Genomic DNA, 21377 nt, shown 5'->3' on the forward strand with positions numbered 1-21377 from the left:
ATTACTGCTAATGATACCGTTCTCATTACTAAAATCTTGTATATAGTCCCTTATCACCCCCTCCATGAGTTTACATACTATTGATGTTAGGCTAACTGGTCTGTAATTCCCAGGGATGTATTTTGGGCCCTTTTTAATTATTGGTACTACATTGGCTTTTCTCCAATCAGCTGGTACCATTCCAGTCAGTAGACGGTCGGTAAAAATTAGGAATAATGTTGCAGCTTTTGTTTTTATAGAAAGGAAGATTTATGGTACAGTGTAGGTATGGTACAGCGTAAGTTCATGCAAAGGGTATGTAAAAAGGGAAGGCAAAATTTAAGCAGATTAAAATTCAGCTTTAATTATGATACCAACAAACATATACATTTTGTTTTACATAAACATCAGATACAAATGATATATAACAGGTAACACATATTTACTAAACCATTAATTTTAATAGACCTAAGGTCCATTGTTTTAGGGTGATTACCTTTCCATTTCCACACCTGGCAACTAAGAAACAGTAAAGTGCAAGTTTGAGTCAGCGGAGACACAGTCACAGAGGAGAGGGGAGAGGATGCAGAGACACAGTCACACAGGAGAGGGGAGGGGGGGGAGGCTGCAGAGACACAGTCACACAGGAGAGGGGAGGGGGGAGAGGCCGCAGAGACACAGAAGAGGGGAGGGGGAGAGGCCGCAGAGACACAGTCACACAGGGGAGGGGAAGGGAGAGGATGCAGAGACACAGTCACACAGGAGAGGGTACAGAGACACAGTCACACAGAGGAGGGGAGAGGGAGAGGATGCAGAGACACAGTCACACAGGAGAGGGGAGGGGGGAGAGGCTGCAGTGACACAGGGGAGAGGAAGTGAGAAGATGCAGAGACACAGTCACAAAGGAGAGAGGAGGGGAAGGGAGAGGATGCCGAGACACAGTCACACAGGAGAGGGGAGGGGGGGAGGCTGCAGAGACACAGTCACACAGGAGAGGGGAGGGGGGGAGGCTGCAGAGACACAGTCACACAGGAGAGGGGAGGGGGGGAGGCTGCAGAGACACAGTCACACAGGAGAGGGGAGGGGGGGGAGGCTGCAGAGACACAGTCATACAGAGGAGGGGAGAGGGAGAGGATGCAGAGACACAGTCACAGAGGAGAGGGAGAGGATGCAGAGACACAGTCACACAGGAGAGGGGAGGGGGAGAAGCTGCAGAGACACAGTCACACAGGAGAGGGGAGGGGGAGAAGCTGCAGAGACACAGTCACACAGGAGAGGGGAGGGGGAGAAGCTGCAGAGACACAGTCACACAGGAGAGGGGAGAGGCTGCAGAGACACAGTCACACAGGAGAGGGGAGGGTAGAGGCTGCAGAGACACAGTCACACAGAAGTGGGGAGGGGGAGAGGCTGCAGAGACACAGTCACACAGGAGAGGGGAGGGGGAGAGGCTGCAGAGACACAGTCACACAGGAGAGGGGAGGGGGGAGAGGCGGCAGAGACACAGTCACACAGGAGAGGGGAGGGGGGAGAGGCGGCAGAGACACAGTCACACAGGAGAGGGGAGGGTAGAGGCTGCAGAGACACAGTCACACAGAAGAGGGGAGGGGGAGAGGCTGCAGAGACACAGTCACACAGGAGAGGGGAGGGGGGAGAGGCTGCAGAGACACAGTCACACAGAAGAGGGGAGGGGGAGAGGCTGCAGAGACACAGTCACACAGAAGAGGGGAGGGGGAGAGGCTGCAGAGACACAGTCACACAGGAGAGGGGAGGGGGGAGAGGCTGCAGAGACACAGTCACACAGAAGAGGGGAGGGGGAGAGGCTGCAGAGACACAGTCACACAGGAGAGGGGAGGGGGGAGAGGCTGCAGAGACACAGTCACACAGGAGAGGGGAGGGGGGGAGAGGCTGCAGAGACAGTCACACAGGAGAGGGGAGGGGGGAGAGGCTGCAGAGACACACTCACACAGGAGAGGGGAGGGGGGAGAGGCTGCAGAGACACAGTCACACAGGAGAGGGGAGGGGAAGGGAGAGGATGCAGAGACACAGTCACACCGGAGAGGGAAGGGGAGAGGCTGCAGAGACAGTCACACAGGGGAGGGTAGAGTCTGATTATATGATTTCCTGCATTCTGAATAAGAAAAAGAAAACTCACCTGTGTGATTTGTCTTTCGAACATTTTGCACACTAAATATATGAAAAGGAATGCTCACCCAGATATCTTCTCTAGTGTGAAAAGAGGTTTTGTGGAAGCATGCCTATGTCTGCAACGCAATGTGAGATTTCCAATGCCTAATGTAACTATCTTTCCGAGAAAAAGATTTTTCACATTCCGAACATGAAAAAGGCCGCTCCCCCGTGTGCTTCCTTTGGTGAGTGATAAGGTTTCTTTTATCACGGAAAGCTTTCTGGCACTCAGAACATGAATATGGAAACTCGTTTGTGTGGATTTTCAGGTGTCTAATAAGGTGCGCTTTCAGTGAGAAACATTTTCCACACTCCCTGCAGGAATACGGACGCACCCCTGCATGAAATCTTTCATGCCTAATTAGGTTCTGTCTTCTTGTGAAACATTTCCCACACTGCAAACATGAAAAAGGACTCTCGCCCCTGTGAACAATCTGGTGTGTAAGAAGGTCTCCTCTTTCAGCAAAACATTTCCTGCACTCTAAACAACAATATGGGCGCACTCCAGTGTGAACTTTATTGTGCCTTATTAGACACTCTTTAAATGTGAAACATTTCCCGCACTCTGCGCATGAAAAAGGTTTCTCGCCTGTGTGAGTTTTAAAGTGTCTCACTAAATGTTCTTTCTGCATAAAAGACTGGTTACATTCCGAGCACGCATAAGGTCTTTCACCCGTGTGGCACCTCAGATGCTTGCGAAGGTTGTATTTCTGTAAGAAAGATTTCCCGCACTCTGGGCAGGCATACGGGCGCGCTCCGGTGTGGTGACTTACGTGTCTTGTAAGGTGGTATTTCGACAGGAAACGTTTCCCGCACTCTGGACAGGCATAGGGCCGCACTCCACTGTGAACTTTTGTATGGCTGACAAGATGCGCTTTTGAATAGAAACACTTCCCGCACTCGGAACATGAAAACGGTCTCTCTTTTGAGTTCACCTTCTGGTGTACGGCAAGAATTGATGTCGACGGTGAGCACGGATCATCCATAGTATAGGGAAATATTTCTTCAGTTTTGCATTTATCTTCCATAAAACAGGGAAATATCTCTTCAGTTTTGTATATAACAGTATCTGAATTCTCAAGAGAAGATCCCTTAGGACTAGGAGGACCTGGTTTCCCATCTCCAAAGTAAATTCTTGGAAGGATATTCGGGGTAATAGTATGTAACTTATCGTCAGGTTCTTTAGGATGAGAGGAATCTTCTGATTTTTCCATACTGAGGACTTCTGCCCAAATACTTGGGGTATCGGTACAGAACTTATCAGAAGGTTCCTCAGAATTAGAAGGATCTACTGATCTCCCCACACTGTGAACTCCTGAATAAATATTTGGGGTATCAGTAAAGAACTTATCAGAAGGTTCCTCAGGATTGGAGGGGTCCCCTGATCTATCCACACTGAGAACTTCTTTAAAGGTTTTTGAGTTATCAGTTCGTAACCCATCAGAAGGTTCCTCAGGTTTAGAGGGATCTGCTGACCTATCCACAACGTAAAGTCTACCATCTACATTTTGAGCATTGTGCTTTACTTTTGGGGAATAAGGTACAATCCTATTATCTATTGTGTTATAATCTGGAGAGGACATAATACGATCCATTGAGGTATTCCAGATGTCATGTCCATCTGTTGGAAAGAGATTTTCAGTGATTAATGTACAAATCACATTTATTTTTCATTGTCTGGCAGTAAGCACTTTCACAAACCTCTGTTGTAGAATTGGGTAGACCCATAAAGGCGATCTATGACGTAATATTGAGGAATGGAGATGGACCTTTCATATGGTGTACAGTATCTCCTCCTCATTTGTTAGGAACATGACGTTATATTGAGGAATGGAGATGGACCTTTCATATGGTGTACAGTATCTCCTCCTCATTTGTTGGGAACGTGACGTTATATTGAGGAATGGAGATGGACCTTTCATATGGTGTACAGTATCTCCTCCTCATTTGTTGGGAACATGACGTTATATTGAGGAATGAGATGGACCTTTCATATGGTGTACAGTATCTCCTCCTCATTTGTTGGGAACATGACGTTATATTGAGGAATGGAGATGAACCTTTCATATGGTGTACAGTATCTCCTCCTCATTTGTTGGGAACATGACATTATATTGAGGAATGGAGATGGACCTTTCATATGATGTACAGTATCTCCTCCTCATTTGTTGGGAACGTGACGTTATATTGAGGAATGGAGATGAACCTTTCATATGGTGTACAGTATCTCCTCCTCATTTGTAGGGAACATGACGTTATATTGAAGAATGGAGATGGACCTTTCATATGGTGTACAGTATCTCCTCCTCATTTGTTAGGAACATGACGTTATATTGAGGAATGGAGATGGACCTTTCATATGGTGTACAGTATCTCCTCCTCATTTGTTGGGAACGTGACGTTATATTGAGGAATGAGATGGACCTTTCATATGGTGTACAGTATCTCCTCCTCATTTGTTGGGAACATGACGTTATATTGAGGAATGGAGATGAACCTTTCATATGGTGTACAGTATCTCCTCCTCATTTGTTGGGAACATGACATTATATTGAGGAATGGAGATGGACCTTTCATATGGTGTACAGTATCTCCTCCTCATTTGTTGGGAACATGACGTTATATTGAGGAATGGAGATGGACCTTTCATATGGTGTACAGTATCTCCTCCTCATTTGTTGGGAACATGACATTATATTGAGGAATGGAGATGGACCTTTCATATGATGTACAGTATCTCCTCCTCATTTGTTGGGAACGTGACGTTATATTGAGGAATGGAGATGAACCTTTCATATGGTGTACAGCATCTCCTCCTCATTTGTAGGGAACATGACGTTATATTGAAGAATGGAGATGGACCTTTCATATGGTGTACAGTATCTCCTCCTCATTTGTTGGGAACATGACGTTATATTGAGGAATGGAGATGGACCTTTCATATGGTGTACAGTATCTCCTCCTCATTTGTTGGGAACATGACATTATATTGAGGAATGGAGATGGACCTTTCATATGGTGTACAGTATCTCCTCCTCATTTGTTGGGAACATGACGTTATATTGAGGAATGGAGATGGACCTTTCATATGGTGTACAGTATCTCCTCCTCATTTGTTGGGAACATGACGTTATATTGAGGAATGGAGATGGACCTTTCATATGGTGTACAGTATCTCCTCCTCATTTGTTGGGAACATGACGTTATATTGAGGAATGGAGATGGACCTTTCATATGATGTACAGTATCTCCTCCTCATTTGTTGGGAACATGACGTTATATTGAGGAATGGAGATGGACCTTTCATATGATGTACAGTATCTCCTCCTCATTTGTTGGGAACATGACGTTATATTGAGGAATGGAGATGGACCTTTCATATGGTGTACAGTATCTCCTCCTCATTTGTTGGGAACATGACAATATATTGAGGAATGGAGATGGACCTTTCATATGGTGTACAGTATCTCCTCCTCATTTGTTGGGAACATGACGTTATATTGAGGAATGGAGATGGACCTTTCATATGATGTACAGTATCTCCTCCTCATTTGTTGGGAACATGACGTTATATTGAGGAATGGAGATGGACCTTTCATATGGTGTACAGTATCTCCTCCTCATTTGTTGGGAACATGACGTTATATTGAGGAATGGAGATGGACCTTTCATATGGTGTACAGTATCTCCTCCTCATTTGTTGGGAACATGACAATATGGGGATTTCTCAATCTTTCTAAATCTTTTTAAAACGGAAGAATGTTCTCTATGTTTGATAACACAAGTCTGTTCTCAGTCATGGGATTGCACTGTATGGAATTATTGGTGGGCGCGACACTAGTTATGTGGAAAATGCTTGTACTCAATTTTTAAATATTATTAATATAGTTTAAAGTCACAAGAACGTAACAACAACCTGGTCTACCATTAATAGTCCAGTCTTCTCTTACCTGGTGATATGAGGATCTCCTGATTCTCCATCTTGATTTCCGTGTAGAGATCCTTGTGTCCCTCTAAATACTCCCACTCCTCCATGGAGAAATAGACAGTGACATCCTGACACCTTATAGGAACCTGACACACACAATGATACAGTCACCATCCAGACACATCCCTTGTCTGTTACTGGATAATGTCCCAGAATTCCCAAAATCCTCCTCACCTCTCCTGTCAGCAGCTCTGTGATCTTACTGGTGACTTCTACAATCTTCTGCTTACAGTTTTCCTCAGGTTTCAGGGACTGAAATGGAGGGACTGTGATGGTCACTTGGTCACCAGATTTCACCAGAGGAAAACTCTGTAAAGACCAAAGTAAATGTCAGATCATGTTCCATGATTCCTCCTCACCTCTCCGGTCAGGTCTGTGTTTTATTAATAGAGATAAGAGGGATGTCATGTGACCTCCCAGAATCCTCCTCACCTCTCCGGTCAGCAGGTAGATGATCTCCAGGGTGAGGTTTATTAACCGCTCGGGCAACTGACGTTTTTCATCCATACTTGTTCATGCGGTCACGTGATCTACGATGGCATTTCCTTATAGCTTCGGAATAGTTAATGTTTACCTGTCAAACCCCAAAAAAAAAAAAAGATTTGGGAAGATTTCAAATAATTAACCCGGAGGAGCCACTTTTCCCAATGTTGACTATTCGGCTTAGTCTGTGGCCGATGATTTTTGTATTTGGCCAAAGCAAAAGGACAAAAACCCCAAATATGTGCAAAAAAAAAAGTTTACTATATTAAGAGTCTATTTTAAATTTGCATTTGATTTGAGTATAAGGGGGTGTTGTTATATTTATATAGGTCTTTACTATATATGTGTGTATCATCATCTGCTGGAGAAAAAAGACATCACAGTGACTATGGAGGAAGAGGACAGACATGACGGAAGGCTTACTGGGTGTAAATATAAAATAAGATCTTATTACCTCCTCTGCTGTCACTTCCAACAATGTCTCCTTTCCACTTCCTGTTAACTCACCTTTAACCTGGAACTTCCTGTCTGTACCTGACGTCACTTCCTGTCTGTGTGCGCACAGCGTGCAGCTAGAGTAACCAAGATCACCATCTTGTGGAGAGCACGAAAACTGCAGAGATCGTTATTTCTCGTTAGACTGACCACTAGCTGATGATGTTTTCTTCCTCGATGGCCTGCAAATGATTCATATCCGTAGTTTCGACAGTAATAACCCATAATGTCCTTCTTACCCAGGCTCTGTATGAAGAAGTCGTGAAATTTCGATAGCTTTGTCATCTCTACTTTTCCATAAGTTAGATTTGTTCTTCTTGATAAATGGACAAATCTTTGAAGTTTATTCTTTGTGAAAATTGGTGAAACGTTGGAAAGTATGTATCACACGCGTTCATTATTTTGTTTTTTATAACCACTTCAGCTCTATCACCCGGACACCCAAAAAATGGACCAGAGCAATTTTTTAATTTTGCCCATGCACTGTTTATGCGGCAATAATTTGATCATTATTCAAGATAAAGTATATGTACACACATGCTAAAAAAAGTATGTATATATATATATATATACAGTGGCGTCGCTAGGGGGTGGCTTTTGGGGATATAGTCCCGAATCTGGGGCACATAGCCCCGCGAGTCTCTGCAGGGGTCCCCAAGGGGAGGGGAGGTTCTCTGGGGACCCAGATGTAAGTGGGGGGCTCTCTGGGGATCCTGATGCAACGGGGAGGCTCTCTGGGGACCATCATTTTAAGGGGGAGGCTCTCTGGGGACCATGATTTAAGGGAGAGGCTGGTGCAGGGGGGAGCTCTCTGGGGACTCTGATGTAAGGAGGAGGCTCTCTGGGGAATCTGATGTAAGGAAGAGGCTCTCTGGGGACCCTGGTGTAAGGGGGGGGGGGCTCTCTGGGGACCCTGATGTAAGTGGGGGGGGGCTCTCTGGGGATATATACACATACACACATATTACTGTATATACATGTTTATGCCCGCCCAAGCGTATGACTTTCTTTACTACGCAGCTATGGGCTCTAGCCCCAGATCTTTTGTAGACCTAGAAACGCCCTTTGTATTGTCTGTTTTTGAACGCTCCATCTATTACAGTGGCTGTATTTACACAGCAACTCCCGGCTGTCATTTTAAAAGCCGGGTATTACCAGCAAATGCAAGGCAGTGGTGGTGTTTTTTTTGTTGGGGGGGGTGGCAAACAACCGAACCCCCACCCCGCAGCAAATCACTTTTCCATGTCATCTACGACCCCACTGACACCGGCAGTAATGTTGGCATTAGTTGTAGTGCTAAATAGAGATTTACATTTATTTTCTTAATAAACAAGGCTTTCTTGCAAAAAGTATTTTATTTTCTATACATTTACAGGGAAAAATAAGAAGTAAAAACAAGAAAAATATGATTTATATTCTTTTGTTCACTTATTACGACTTGTAGTTTATAAACTGCCCCTATCTATAATACATTTATAGCCCACCCCTTGTTCCTCTTTATGGGCGCAAATTTTAGAGCGGATTTCCCATCCCCCCCAATCAATAAAAGAAGGGCGTACAGCGGGTAGAAAACAATAGAAGAAAAGAACACTTAGTAAAAAGTATAATAAATTCCTGTTCTCACAACTCTGTATAACTGAAACTGTTAGACGAGGGCTGAAGATTTTCACCTTCTGAGGATATAAATGTGAGCTCACTATTACATCTAAATCTTCCTCCCCCCATGGCCATGGGAGAGGGGAGGGGGGGGGGAGGTTGCAGAGACACAGTCACACAGGGGAGGGGAGGGGGGAGAGGCTGCAGAGACACAGTCACACAGAAGAGGGGAGGGGGAGAGGCTGCAGAGACACAGTCACACAGGAGAGGGGAGGGGGAGAGGCTGCAGAGACACAGTCACACAGGAGAGGGGAGGGGGGAGAGGCTGCAGAGACACAGTCACACAGGAGAGGGGAGGGGGAGAGGCTGCAGAGACACAGTCACACAGGAGAGGGGAGGGGGAGAGGCTGCAGAGACACAGTCACACAGGAGAGGGGAGGGGGAGAGGCTGCAGAGACACAGTCACACCAGAGAGGGAAGGGGAGAGGCTGCAGAGACACAGTCACACAGGAGAGGGGAGGGGGAGAGGCTGCAGAGACACAGTCACACAGGAGAGGGGAGGGGGAGAGGCTGCAGAGACACAGTCACACCAGAGAGGGAAGGGGAGAGGCTGCAGAGACACAGCCACACAGGAGAGGGGAGGGGGGAGAGGCTGCAGAGACACAGTCACACAGGAGAGGGGAGGGGGAGAGGCTGCAGAGACACAGTCACACAGGAGAGGGGAGGGGGAGAGGCTGCAGAGACACAGTCACACCAGAGAGGGAAGGGGAGAGGCTGCAGAGACACAGTCACACAGGAGAGGAGAGGGGGAGAGGCTGCAGAGACACAGTCACACAGGAGAGGGGAGGGGGAGAGGCTGCAGAGACACAGTCACACCAGAGAGGGAAGGGGAGAGGCTGCAGAGACACAGTCACACAGGAGAGGGGAGGGGAGAGGCTGCAGAGACACAGTCACACATTAGAGGGGAGGGGGAGAGGCTGCAGAGACACAGTCACACAGGAGAGGGGAGGGGGAGAGGCTGCAGAGACACAGTCACACATTAGAGGGGAGGGGGAGAGGCTGCAGAGACACAGTCACACAGAAGAGGGGAGGGGGAGAAGCTGCAGAGACACAGTCACACAGGAGAGGGGAGGGGAGAGGCTGCAGAGACACAGTCACACAGGAGAGGGGAGGGGAGAGGCTGCAGAGACACAGTCACACAGAAGAGGGGAGGGGGAGAAGCTGCAGAGACACAGTCACACAGGAGAGGGGAGGGGAGAGGCTGCAGAGACACAGTCACACAGGGGAGGGGATGGGAGAGGCTGCAGAGACACAGTCACACAGAAGAGGGGAGGGGGAGAGGCTTCAGAGACACAGTCACACAGGAGAGGGAAGGGGAGAGGCTGCAGAGACACAGTCACACAGGAGAGGGGAGGAGGAGAGGCTGCAGAGACAGTCACACAGGAGAGGGGAGGGGGGAGAGGCTGCAGAGACACAGTCACACAGGAGAGGGGAGGGGGGAGAGGCTGCAGAGACACAGTCATACAGGAGAGGGGAGGCGAAGGGAGAGGCTGCAGAGACACAGTCACATAGAAGAGAGGAGGGGGAGAGGCTGCAGAGACACAGTCACACAGGAGAGAGGAGGGGGAGAGGCTGCAGAGACACAGTCACACAGGAGAGAGGAGGAGGAGAGGCTGCAGAGACAGTCACACAGGAGAGGGGAGGGGGGAGAGGCTTCAGAGACACAGTCACACAGGAGAGGGGAGAGGGAGAGGCTGCAGAGACACAGTCACACAGGAGAGGGGAGGGGGAGAGGCTGCAGAGACACAGTCACACAGGAGAGGGGAGGGGGAGAGGCTGCAGAGACACAGTCACACAGGAGAGGGGAGGGGGAGAGGCTGCAGAGACACAGTCACACAGGAGAGGGGAGAGGCTTCAGAGACACAGTCACACAGGAGAGGGAAGGGGAGAGGCTGCAGAGACACAGTCACACAGGAGAGGGGAGGGGGGAGAGGCTGCAGAGACACAGTCATACAGGAGAGGGGAGGCGAAGGGAGAGGCTGCAGAGACACAGTCACACAGGAGAGGGGAGGGGGGAGAGGCTGCAGAGACACAGTCATACAGGAGAGGGGAGGCGAAGGGAGAGGCTGCAGAGACACAGTCACATAGAAGAGAGGAGGGGGAGAGGCTGCAGAGACACAGTCACACAGGAGAGGGGAGGTGAAGGGAGAGGCTGCAGAGACACAGTCACATAGAAGAGAGGAGGGGGAGAGGCTGCAGAGACACAGTCACACAGGAGAGGGGAGGGGAGAGGCTGCAGAGACACAGTCACACAGGAGAGAGGAGGGGGAGAGGCTGCAGAGACACAGTCATACAGGAGAGGGGAGGCGAAGGGAGAGGCTGCAGAGACACAGTCACACAGGAGAGAGGAGGGGGAGAGGCTGCAGAGACACAGTCATACAGGAGAGGGGAGGCGAAGGGAGAGGCTGCAGAGACACAGTCACATAGAAGAGAGGAGGGGGAGAGGCTGCAGAGACACAGTCACACAGGAGAGGGGAGGGGAGAGGCTGCAGAGACACAGTCACACAAGAGAGAGGAGAGGGGAGAAGCTGCAGAGACACAGTCACACAGGAGAGGGGAGGGGGAGAGGCTGCAGAGACACAGTCACACAGGAGAGGGGAGGGGGAGAGGCTGCAGAGACACAGTCACACAGGAGAGGGGAGGAGGGAGAGGCTGCAGAGACACAGTCACACAGGAGAGGGGAGGGGGAGAGGCTGCAGAGACACAGTCACACAGGAGAGGGGAGGGGGGAGACTGCAGAGACACAGCAGAGAGGAGGGGGGAGAGGCTTCAGAGACACAGTCACACAGGAGAGGGGAGGAGGAGAGGCTGCAGAGACACAGTCACACAGGAGAGGGGATGAGGGGGAGAAGCTGCAGAGACACAGTCACACAGGAGAGGGGATGAGGGGGAGAAGCTGCAGAGACACAGCAGAGGGGAGGGGGGAGAGGCTGCAGAGACACAGTCACACAGGAGAGGGGAGGGGGATAGGCTGCAGAGACACAGTCACACAGGAGACATTTTCCCATGTGTCACCTCCAATATGAAAGGAAGTATTTTTTATTATAAAGTTTCCCGCACTCCATACATGACTATGGCTCTCCGTAGTGATTTCTGACGTGCCTATAGAGACTATCTCTGCGAGTGAAATATTTACCGCAATCTGAGCAAGAAAAGGGGCGCTCGCCCGAGTGACTTTTCTGATGCTTAATAAGATATTTTTTGAGGCGGAAAGACTTCCCGCACTCTGAACAGGAATGAAGAAGCTTGTCCGTGTGGGTTCTCTGGTGTCTAAGAAGGTCCCCTTTCAGGGTGAAACTTTTCCCACAGTCTGAACAGGCGTACGGGCGAACTCCACTGTGAAATTTCTTGTGCCTTATAAGACTCTCTTTCCAGGTGAAACCTTTTCCGCACTCCGAGCACGAAAAAGCGTGATCGCCCGTATGACTATTCTGATGATTCATAAGGTATCTTTTCTCGCTGAAACCCTTCCCGCACTCTGTGCATGTAAAGGGAGTCTCACCCGTGTGAATTCTCTGGTGTGTAAGGAGGTGTCTTTTTTGACTGTAACATTTCCCGCACTCTGAACAGGAGTGTGGCTTCCCCCCAATTTCGACTTTGACGTCGGTATCCGGGCTTTCCTTTTGCGGGAAACTGTTTTCTTGCTCAGAGGGCTCGTCGTGAGAGTTAATTTCCTCCTGCTTAACAATGTCCAACGTCTTTATGAACAATTCCTCGCTCTCGAAGCATGAGGAGGTCACCCCGGCCGCGTTGGCATTTTGATTCTCCTGAAGCTTTGGTTTTGATTTTAAGGGTTTCCCACACACTGACTGTGTTGGCTGCTCCCCTGTATGAGTTCGTTGGTGTAGGATAAGCATACCTCTGATCGCAAAGGTCTTCTCGCATGTCCTACATGTGTACGTTTTTTTGCCCACGTGGGTTCGCTGGTGTTTGATGAGCGTATCTTTCCAAGAAAAACATTTCCCGCACTCGGAACATGAAAAAGGTTTCTCGCCCGTGTGAATTCTGAGATGTCTCCTCAGGTGGCCCCTCTGCATGAAAGACTGACCGCACTCTGTGCACACAAAGGGTCTCTCCCCCGTGTGGTATCTCAAATGACTGACCAGGTCACCTTTGCCAATGAAAGATTTCCCGCACTCCGGGCAGGGATAGGGGCGCACGCCTGTGTGTTGACTTACGTGTCTAGTAAGGTGGGATTTACAGATGAAGCGTTTCCCGCATTCTGAACACAGGTAGGGGCGCACCCCGCTGTGAATTTTTTTGTGAAAGACCAGATGTGATTTTGTGTTAAAACACTTCCCGCACTCGGAACATGAGAATGGCCGCTCTCCCGTGTTCATCTTCTGATGCCCAGTAAGAGTTGAGGTTGACGTTAGGCATTTTTCATCATTAGTATATAGAATGGTCTCTTCACCTTTGTGTATAATAATATCTGAATTGCCGTAAGGAGATTCCTTGAGCATCATCACATCTGGTGTCTCACCCGCAACGGGAGTTCTTGGAAGGATATTCAAGGTAAAAGCATTAAACTTATCAAAAGGGTTCCCCGAGGTCAAGGGATCTGCTGGACTGTCTGGATATATATTTGGGGTGGCAGTATGGAAACGATGAGGAAGAACATTGAAAGTATCTTCTGGTCTATCTGCACAGTTAGGTGTGTGAGCCGTGTGCTTCACTTCTGGAGAACATTCTACGATCCGGATATCTACTCCATCATAATCTGGAGAGACGAGAGGACATCTCTCCGAGGGATTGAAGACATCGTAGTCATCTAATGAAAAGAGATGAAAAAAAAACAAAAAAAAACATTGACATTGGTTTGGTGAGGAATGTTGGGAACATGACATTATATTGAGGAATGGAGATGGACCTTTCATATGGTGTACAGTATCTCCTCCTCATGAAAGGTCCATCTCCATTCCTCAATATAACGTCATGTTCCCAACAAATGAGGAGGAGATACTGTACACCATATGAAAGGTCCATCTCCATTCCTCAATATAACGTCATGTTCCCAACAAATGAGGAGGAGATACTGTACACCATATGAAAGGTCCATCTCCATTCCTCAATATAACGTCATGTTCCCAACAAATGAGGAGGAGATACTGTACACCATATGAAAGGTCCATCTCCATTCCTCAATATAACGTCATGTTCCCATCAAATGAGGAGGAGATACTGTACACCATATGAAAGGACCATCTCCATTCCTCAATATAACGTCATGTTCCCAACAAATGAGGAGGAGATACTGTACACCATATGAAAGGACCATCTCCATTCCTCAATATAACGTCGTGTTCCCAACAAATGAGGAGGAGATACTGTACACCATATGAAAGGTCCATCTCCATTCCTCAATATAACGTCATGTTCCCAACAAATGAGGAGATACCATACACTATATTTGTTGGGAACATGACGTTATATTGAGGAATGGAGATGGACCTTTCATATGGTGTACAGTATCTCCTCCTCATTTGTTGGGAACATGACGTTATATTGAGGAATGGAGATGGACCTTTCATATGATGTACAGTATCTCCTCCTCATTTGTTGGGAACATGACGTTATATTGAGGAATGGAGATGGACCTTTCATATGGTGTACAGTATCTCCTCCTCATTTGTTGGGAACATGACGTTATATTGAGGAATGGAGATGTACCTTTCATATGGTGTACAGTATCTCCTCCTCATTTGTTGGGAACATGACGTTATATTGAGGAATGGAGATGGACCTTTCATATGATGTACAGTATCTCCTCCTCATTTGTTGGGAACATGACGTTATATTGAGGAATGGAGATGGACCTTTCATATGGTGTACAGTATCTCCTCCTCATTTGTTGGGAACATGACGTTATATTGAGGAATGGAGATGGACCTTTCATATGATGTACAGTATCTCCTCCTCATTTGTTGGGAACATGACGTTATATTGAGGAATGGAGATGGACCTTTCATATGGTGTACAGTATCTCCTCCTCATTTGTTGGGAACATGACGTTATATTGAGGAATGGAGATGTACCTTTCATATGGTGTACAGTATCTCCTCCTCATTTGTTGGGAACATGACGTTATATTGAGGAATGGAGATGGACCTTTCATATGATGTACAGTATCTCCTCCTCATTTGTTGGGAACATGACATTATATTGAGGAATGGAGATGGACCTTTCATATGGTGTACAGTATCTCCTCCTCATTTGTTGGGAACATGACATTATATTGAGGAATGGAGATGGACCTTTCATATGGTGTACAGTATCTCCTCCTCATTTGTTGGGAACATGACATTATATTGAGGAATGGAGATGGACCTTTCATATGGTGTACAGTATCTCCTCCTCATTTGTGGGGAACAGGATAGAATCCCTGCATTATTTGCTAGTAGCACTGGGCAGTGTCTTAAAATACCAAGATTATTGTATTGTATTAAAGTACTGCAGATGTTTCACCTATATGAGGTATTGTGATATATACATCTGCTGGGCGCATAAGATGGGGGTGTAGGTATTTTGATGATGTTATTAGTGACAGCAATAAGGGTTAGTAAATCATATTATCATTGATGAATGTGCTTTTCTTTCATAATCCATTTTCCTCTTACCTGGTGATATGAGGATCTCCTGATTCTCCATCTTGATTTCTGTGTAGAGATCCTTGTGTCCCTCTAAATACTCCCACTCCTCCATGGAGAAATAGACAGTGACATCCTGACACCTTATAGGAACCTGACACACACAATGATACAGTCACCATCCAGACACATCCCTTGTCTGTTACTGGATAATGTCCCAGAATTCCCAGAATCCTCCTCACCTCTCCTGTCAGCAGCTCAGTGATCTTACTATTGATTTCTACAATCTTCTGCTTGCGGTTTTCCTCTGGCGTCAGGGAGCGTGGTGGAGGCACTGTGAAGGTCACCTGGTCACCAGACTTTACAGGAGGAAAACTCTGTATTGGAAAAACAAATTTAATACAAAATTATTCTCTATCCTCCTCACCTCTCCGGTCAGGTCTGTTTTATTAATAGAGATGAGAGTGATGTCATGTGACCTCCCAGAATCCTCCTCACCTCTCCGGTCAGGTCTGTGTTTTATTAATAGAGATAAGAGTGACGTCATGTGACCTCCCAGAACCCTCCTCACCTCTCCGGTCAGGTCTGTGTTTTATTAATAGAGATAAGAGTGACGTGATGTGACCTCCCAGAATCCTCCTCACCTCTCCGGTCAGGTCTGTGCTTTATTAATAGAGATAAGAGTGACGTCATGTGACCTCCCAGAATCCTCCTCACCTCTCCGGTCAGGTCTGTGTTTTATTAATAGAGATGAGAGTGACGTCATGTGACCTCCCAGAATCCTCCTCACCTCTCCGGTCAGGTCTGTGTTTTATTAATAGAGATGAGAGTGATGTCATGTGACCTCCCAGAATCCTCCTCACCTCTCCGGTCAGCAGGTAGATGATCTCCAGGGTGAGGTTTATGATCTTCTCAGTCATGTGACTCCGGTCCTCCTCCATCCTCATTGTGGTGCCCATGTGATCCATACAGGATGCTTCTCTGTTTAAATAAATAATAATAATAAATTAAGAATTATCTGGATAGTACCGGTATGATTAAAGTGGAAGTTCAGGCGCAACCTATTTAATTTTAAATATGCTCCCACCCCCATTCTAACTATCCTGTAGAGGAAAGATGTGTATACTTACCTATTCTCAGGGATCTTCTTACACTGGTGGTCATTGGGAAGAATTCCCGCACTACAGATAACTAAAAAGATCAATGGAGAAAGCTGAAAACAAATATATATTCCAGAAACAACAAGCATTTGGAGATCTCGACACCTTCCATGGTAACAAGGATCAGAATGGTAGAAGGTGGGATATCTACAAACAAGCTAGATATATTAGAGAGATTTAGAGCCTATTATGAGGATTTATATCACTCGAATCAGGATGAGAAGGGAGAAGAAATGGACACATTTTTTAGTGGGCTGACAATACCTCACCTCTCTAGGCAAGACAGGGATACTCTTGATGGTCCTATAACGATAGAAGAGATCAGGCGCATCGTACAGGAAATGGCAGGGCAAAAAGCTCCAGGCCCAGATGGTCTCCCGGTGGAGGTTTACCGCCACCTTGGTGAGGTGTTACTGCCTGAACTGTCAAAAGTTTTTAATTGGGCACTAAAAACAGGAGAGCTTCCGTCTTCAATGATGGAATCAATCATAATAGTGATACCGAAAGAAAATAAAGATCCCCTCAACCCCTCGTCATATAGACCTATCTCTTTATTGAACTTGGACGTAAAGATCCTAGCAAAGGTCTTGGCAGCTAGACTAAATGGAGTGATAGAAAACCTTATACATCCTGATCAATCAGGCTTCATTCCTGGTAGATCTACAAGTATAAATATCAGGAGGGTTTTCTTAAATCTCCAAATACCAGTGGATGGGGAGGGCCAGAGAGCCGTCCTATCTTTAGATGCTTCCAAGGCCTTTGATACTATAGAGTGGAGCTATATGTGGAGGGTTTCGAGGGAATTTCAGGTGGGTCCGGTATTTATAAAATGGGTGAAAATGCTATATAGGTCCCCGGAAGCAAGGATAAGAATAAATAATGGTAGCTCGGCAGGGATTCAATTGAAGAGAGGAATGAGACAGGGGTGCCCTCTGTCTCCTCTCTTGTTTGCCATGGCAATTGAACCCCTGGCCATGTCCCTTAGATTCAATTCGGGGATAAAGGGATTCAAGAGAGGGGATGAGGAAGAAAAAATTGTTGATCTCCTTTTGCTTCTTGGAGATGTGCAGCATTCTATAGGGGAGGTAATGTGTAGAATTAAAGATTTTGGACATCTTGCGGGATTAAAGATAAATTGGGAGAAATCTTGTATATTGCCCATTGACCCCCTGGATAGTCCTTTACCTTGTGAAGCTGCACATATCCAGATAGTGACACAAATGAAATACCTAGGCATATACATCACTAAAGACCCCAAACAGTATATAGTGGACAACCTGGCCCCTTTGTTACTTAAACTTAAACATAAAACTAATATCTGGAAGAGACTACCTCTATCAGCAGCAGGCCGATGTAACTTAATTAAAATGATAGTTCTACCACAACTTTTATACGTTCTACACAACTCTCCAGTATGAATCTACAAAAATGTAAAATTTAAAAAAAAAAGATCAATGGTGTCGGTGGGAACTTATCTGAGAGGCAGAAATTGCCCAATGCTCAAGAAACCCCTAGCAACCTCTGGAGCAACCCTGGGGTTCCATGGAGACCTTGTTGAGAAACTCTACACTATACTATGACTCTTAGTCATTTAGAACATTACATTTGTCTATTTCCACAGAAGTCAGAAATTTCTATTTTGGAAGCCTTGTCCCATTAGTGTCACTGGGAAGAGGATGCACCGTACCCATTGTTCTCACTCTGATATCAACTTCTTCAACGTAACTTTGGAGGCATCTATGGTGGGAATAGTATTTAAGTGGTTTTGGATCTAATTTTAAGCTGTATCTGGACTATAAACCAACAATTCTGGATGGACACCTTGATAAATGGGTAAGACAGCTTCCTGCATCAGCAAGAGAGGAGTGTGGAGGGTAGGACCTTGGGTATAGAGTTGCCACCTCATCCTTTTAAACCCAAACACCTTTGAAGTACACGGGTTCTGAGGCTAATTAAATGCAGATAAGGCACCAAGTGAGTTTAATTAACACCTTAATTAGCCACAGAACCTGTGTAGTTAATATGTGTTCGGGTTTAAAGGGATAAGGGAAGCAACCATACTTGGGTATTATGTGGAGGAGAGGTGTACGGAGGGTAGGGCATTGGGTAATATGTTAAGGAGAGGAGTGTGGAGTTGGGTAGGACATTAGGTAGTATGTGAAGGAGAAGAGTATGGAGGGTAGGTAGGACGTTGGGTAGTATGTGACGGAGAGGAGTGTGGAGGTAGGTAGTATGTTAAGGAGAGGAGTATGGAGGGTAGGTAGTACGTTGGGTAGTATGTGAAGAAGAGGGGTACGGAGGGTAGGTAGGACATTGAGTAGTATGTGAAGAGAAGAGTGTTGAGGTAGGTAGGTCATTAAGTAGTTTGTGAAGGAGAGGCGTGTGGAGGGTAGGACATTGGGTAGTATGTGAAGGAGAGGAGTGTGGAGGGTTGGACATTGGGTAGTATGTGAAGGAGAGGAGTGTGGAGGGTTGGATATTGGGTAGTATGTGAAGGAGAGGAGTGTGGAGGGTTGGACATTGGGTAGTATGTGAAGGAGAGGAGTGTGGAGGGTTGGACATTGGGTAGTATGTGAAGGAGAGGAGTGTGGAGGGTTGGACATTGGGTAGTATGTGAAGGAGAGGAGTGTGGAGGGTTGGACATTGGGTAGTATGTGAAGGAGAGGAGTGTGGAGGGTTGGACATTGGGTAGTATGTGAAGGAGAGGAGTGTGGAGGGTTGGACATTGGGTAGTATGTGAAGGAGAGGAGTGTGGAGGGTTGGACATTGGGTAGTATGTGAAGGAGAGGAGTGTGGAGGGTTGGACATTGGGTAGTATGTGAAGGAGAGGAGTGTGGAGGGTTGGACATTGGGTAGTATGTGAAGGAGAGGAGTGTGGAGGGTTGGACATTGGGTAGTATGTGAAGGAGAGGAGTGTGGAGGGTTGGACATTGGGTAGTATGTGAAGGAGAGGAGTGTGGAGGGTTGGACATTGGGTAGTATGTGAAGGAGAGGAGTGTGGAGGGTTGGACATTGGGTAGTATGTGAAGGAGAGGAGTGTGGAGGGTTGGACATTGGGTAGTATGTGAAGGAGAGGAGTGTGGAGGGTTGGACATTGGGTAGTATGTGAAGGAGAGGAGTGTGGAGGGTTGGACATTGGGTAGTATGTGAAGGAGAGGAGTGTGGAGGGTTGGACATTGGGTAGTATGTGAAGGAGAGGAGTGTGGAGGGTTGGACATTGGGTAGTATGTGAAGGAGAGGAGTGTGGAGGGTTGGACATTGGGTAGTATGTGAAGGAGAGGAGTGTGGAGGGTTGGACATTGGGTAGTATGTGAAGGAGAGGAGTGTGGAGGGTTGGACATTGGGTAGTATGTGAAGGAGAGGAGTGACGAGGGTTGGACATTGGGTAGTATGTGAAGGAGAGGAGTGTGGAGGGTTGGACATTGGGTAGTATGTGAAGGAGAGGAGTGTGGAGGGTTGGACATTGGGTAGTATGTGAAGGAGAGGAGTGTGGAGGGTTGGACATTGGGTAGTATGTGAAGAAGTGGGGTGTGAAGGCTATGACAGCAGAAGTGCGGACAGTGTACACAATGTGACGGCATGTGTTGGACACTGGGGGGTGAGTGAAACGTGTAGTTGGACTTGATTAGGATGGGATAACTGTTCTCGAAATTAGATGCCTGTTGAACCCATGGTACTTCCTTACTGCCCGTCATATACAGACCAATCTAAGCAAACTAAGAGCCCCGTTACACAGAATAGAAAACTCTATATAAGCATCTTCTGAAGATTGACTATGGAGGAAGAGGACGGACATGACGGGGGGGGGGGGGGGGTTACTGGGTGTAAATATAAAATAATATCTTATTACCTCCTCTGCTGCCAGTTCCAGCAATGTCTCCTCTCTACTTCCTCCCAACTCACTTCTGACCCGGAACTTCCTGTCTGTAGGTTACATCACTTCCTGTCTGTGTGCGTTCCACTGAAAACTTTGTAGTTAGCCACCCTGTGGCGAGTATGCTAGCTGAAGGCTTAATTATTTTATTAGTCGTCTGACCACTACCGGATGATGTTGGGAATAGTCAATTGAGTGAAACTAATGCCGCGTACACACGATCGGAAATTCAGCCAGCAAAAGACAGATGAGAGCTTTTGGTCGGAAAATGTGACCGTGTGTATGCTCGATCTGACTTTTGCTGGCTGAATTCCAGCCAGTAAAAGATTGAGAGCAGGTTCTCAATTTTTCTGTCGGAAAAAGTTCCGATCGGAAATTCCGATCGTCTGTACGAATTCCCACCCACAAAATTCCTACGCATGTTGGGAAACAATTTGACGCATGCTCGGAAGCATTGAACTTCAGTTTCTCGGCTCGTCGTAGTGTTGTAAGTCACCGTGTTCTTGACGGTCGGAAGTTCAGAGAATTTTTGTGTGACCGTGTGTATGCAAGCCAAGCATGAGCGGAATTCCATCGGAAAAACCATCCAAGATTTTCCTGACGGAAAATCTGCTCCTGTGTACGGGGCATAAGCCTGGTCTTCCTGATATAGAGGTGCAGGTTGGATAATGAAGACATTAAAGTCCCCATCCTTAGATATCCAGAGATTATGAAAAATTATGGACCTCTTGAACTTGATTTCAGGTGGTCAAGTCCTGTCATGGCTTCCAAAAAAACACTACATTTTCAGCCTGGTCTTCCCGATTTAGAGGTGCAGGTTGGTTAATGAAGACATCAAATTTCCCATCCTTAAATGGCCAGAGAATATGCAAAATAAGGGTTGAGGAAACTCTTGAATCTGACTTCCAGTGGTCAAGTCCTGTCTTGGTGTCCAATAAACGCTACATATTTAGCTTGGTCTTTCTGATTTA

General features: G+C 46.8%; 4 protein-coding genes across 7 annotated transcripts in view; 1 reads left to right on the top strand and 3 right to left on the bottom strand.

The window, feature by feature from the left end:
- The window catches only part of LOC143955522 (uncharacterized), a 433055-nt gene that overhangs the window by 83329 nt on the left and 328349 nt on the right, over positions 1–21377 (top strand). The window lies entirely within an intron of this gene.
- LOC143955385 (uncharacterized) overlaps positions 1–21377 on the bottom strand; it is a 146480-nt gene that overhangs the window by 33954 nt on the left and 91149 nt on the right. Inside the window, exon 14 of the mRNA XM_077465444.1 lies at positions 476–498. Within this exon, the coding sequence (XP_077321570.1) occupies positions 476–498 (23 nt within the window). The remainder of the gene's footprint in view (positions 1–475; positions 499–21377) is intronic.
- Positions 318–7152, bottom strand: LOC143955679 (uncharacterized). Its single transcript, XM_077465789.1, has 5 exons — positions 7089–7152; positions 6584–6725; positions 6326–6460; positions 6114–6237; positions 318–3784 (listed from the first exon to the last, which is right to left on the bottom strand). Exons 2-5 carry the CDS (start codon positions 6656–6658, stop codon positions 2235–2237), a joined length of 1884 nt encoding a protein of 627 aa, XP_077321915.1. The 5' UTR covers positions 6659–6725; positions 7089–7152; the 3' UTR covers positions 318–2234.
- On the bottom strand, positions 10527–20606 carry LOC143955643 (uncharacterized). Its single transcript, XM_077465746.1, has 5 exons — positions 20383–20606; positions 16236–16353; positions 15615–15749; positions 15403–15526; positions 10527–13556 (listed from the first exon to the last, which is right to left on the bottom strand). The coding sequence occupies exons 2-5, from the start codon at positions 16338–16340 to the stop codon at positions 11857–11859; spliced, it is 2064 nt and encodes a 687-aa protein (XP_077321872.1). The 5' UTR covers positions 16341–16353; positions 20383–20606; the 3' UTR covers positions 10527–11856.

Source organism: Lithobates pipiens, unplaced genomic scaffold (genome assembly GCF_037356315.1).
Source record: "Lithobates pipiens isolate NorthernLeopardFrog02 unplaced genomic scaffold, aLitPip1_a1.2 Scaffold_35, whole genome shotgun sequence".
In the NCBI taxonomy this organism is placed as follows: Eukaryota; Metazoa; Chordata; class Amphibia; order Anura; family Ranidae; genus Lithobates; species Lithobates pipiens.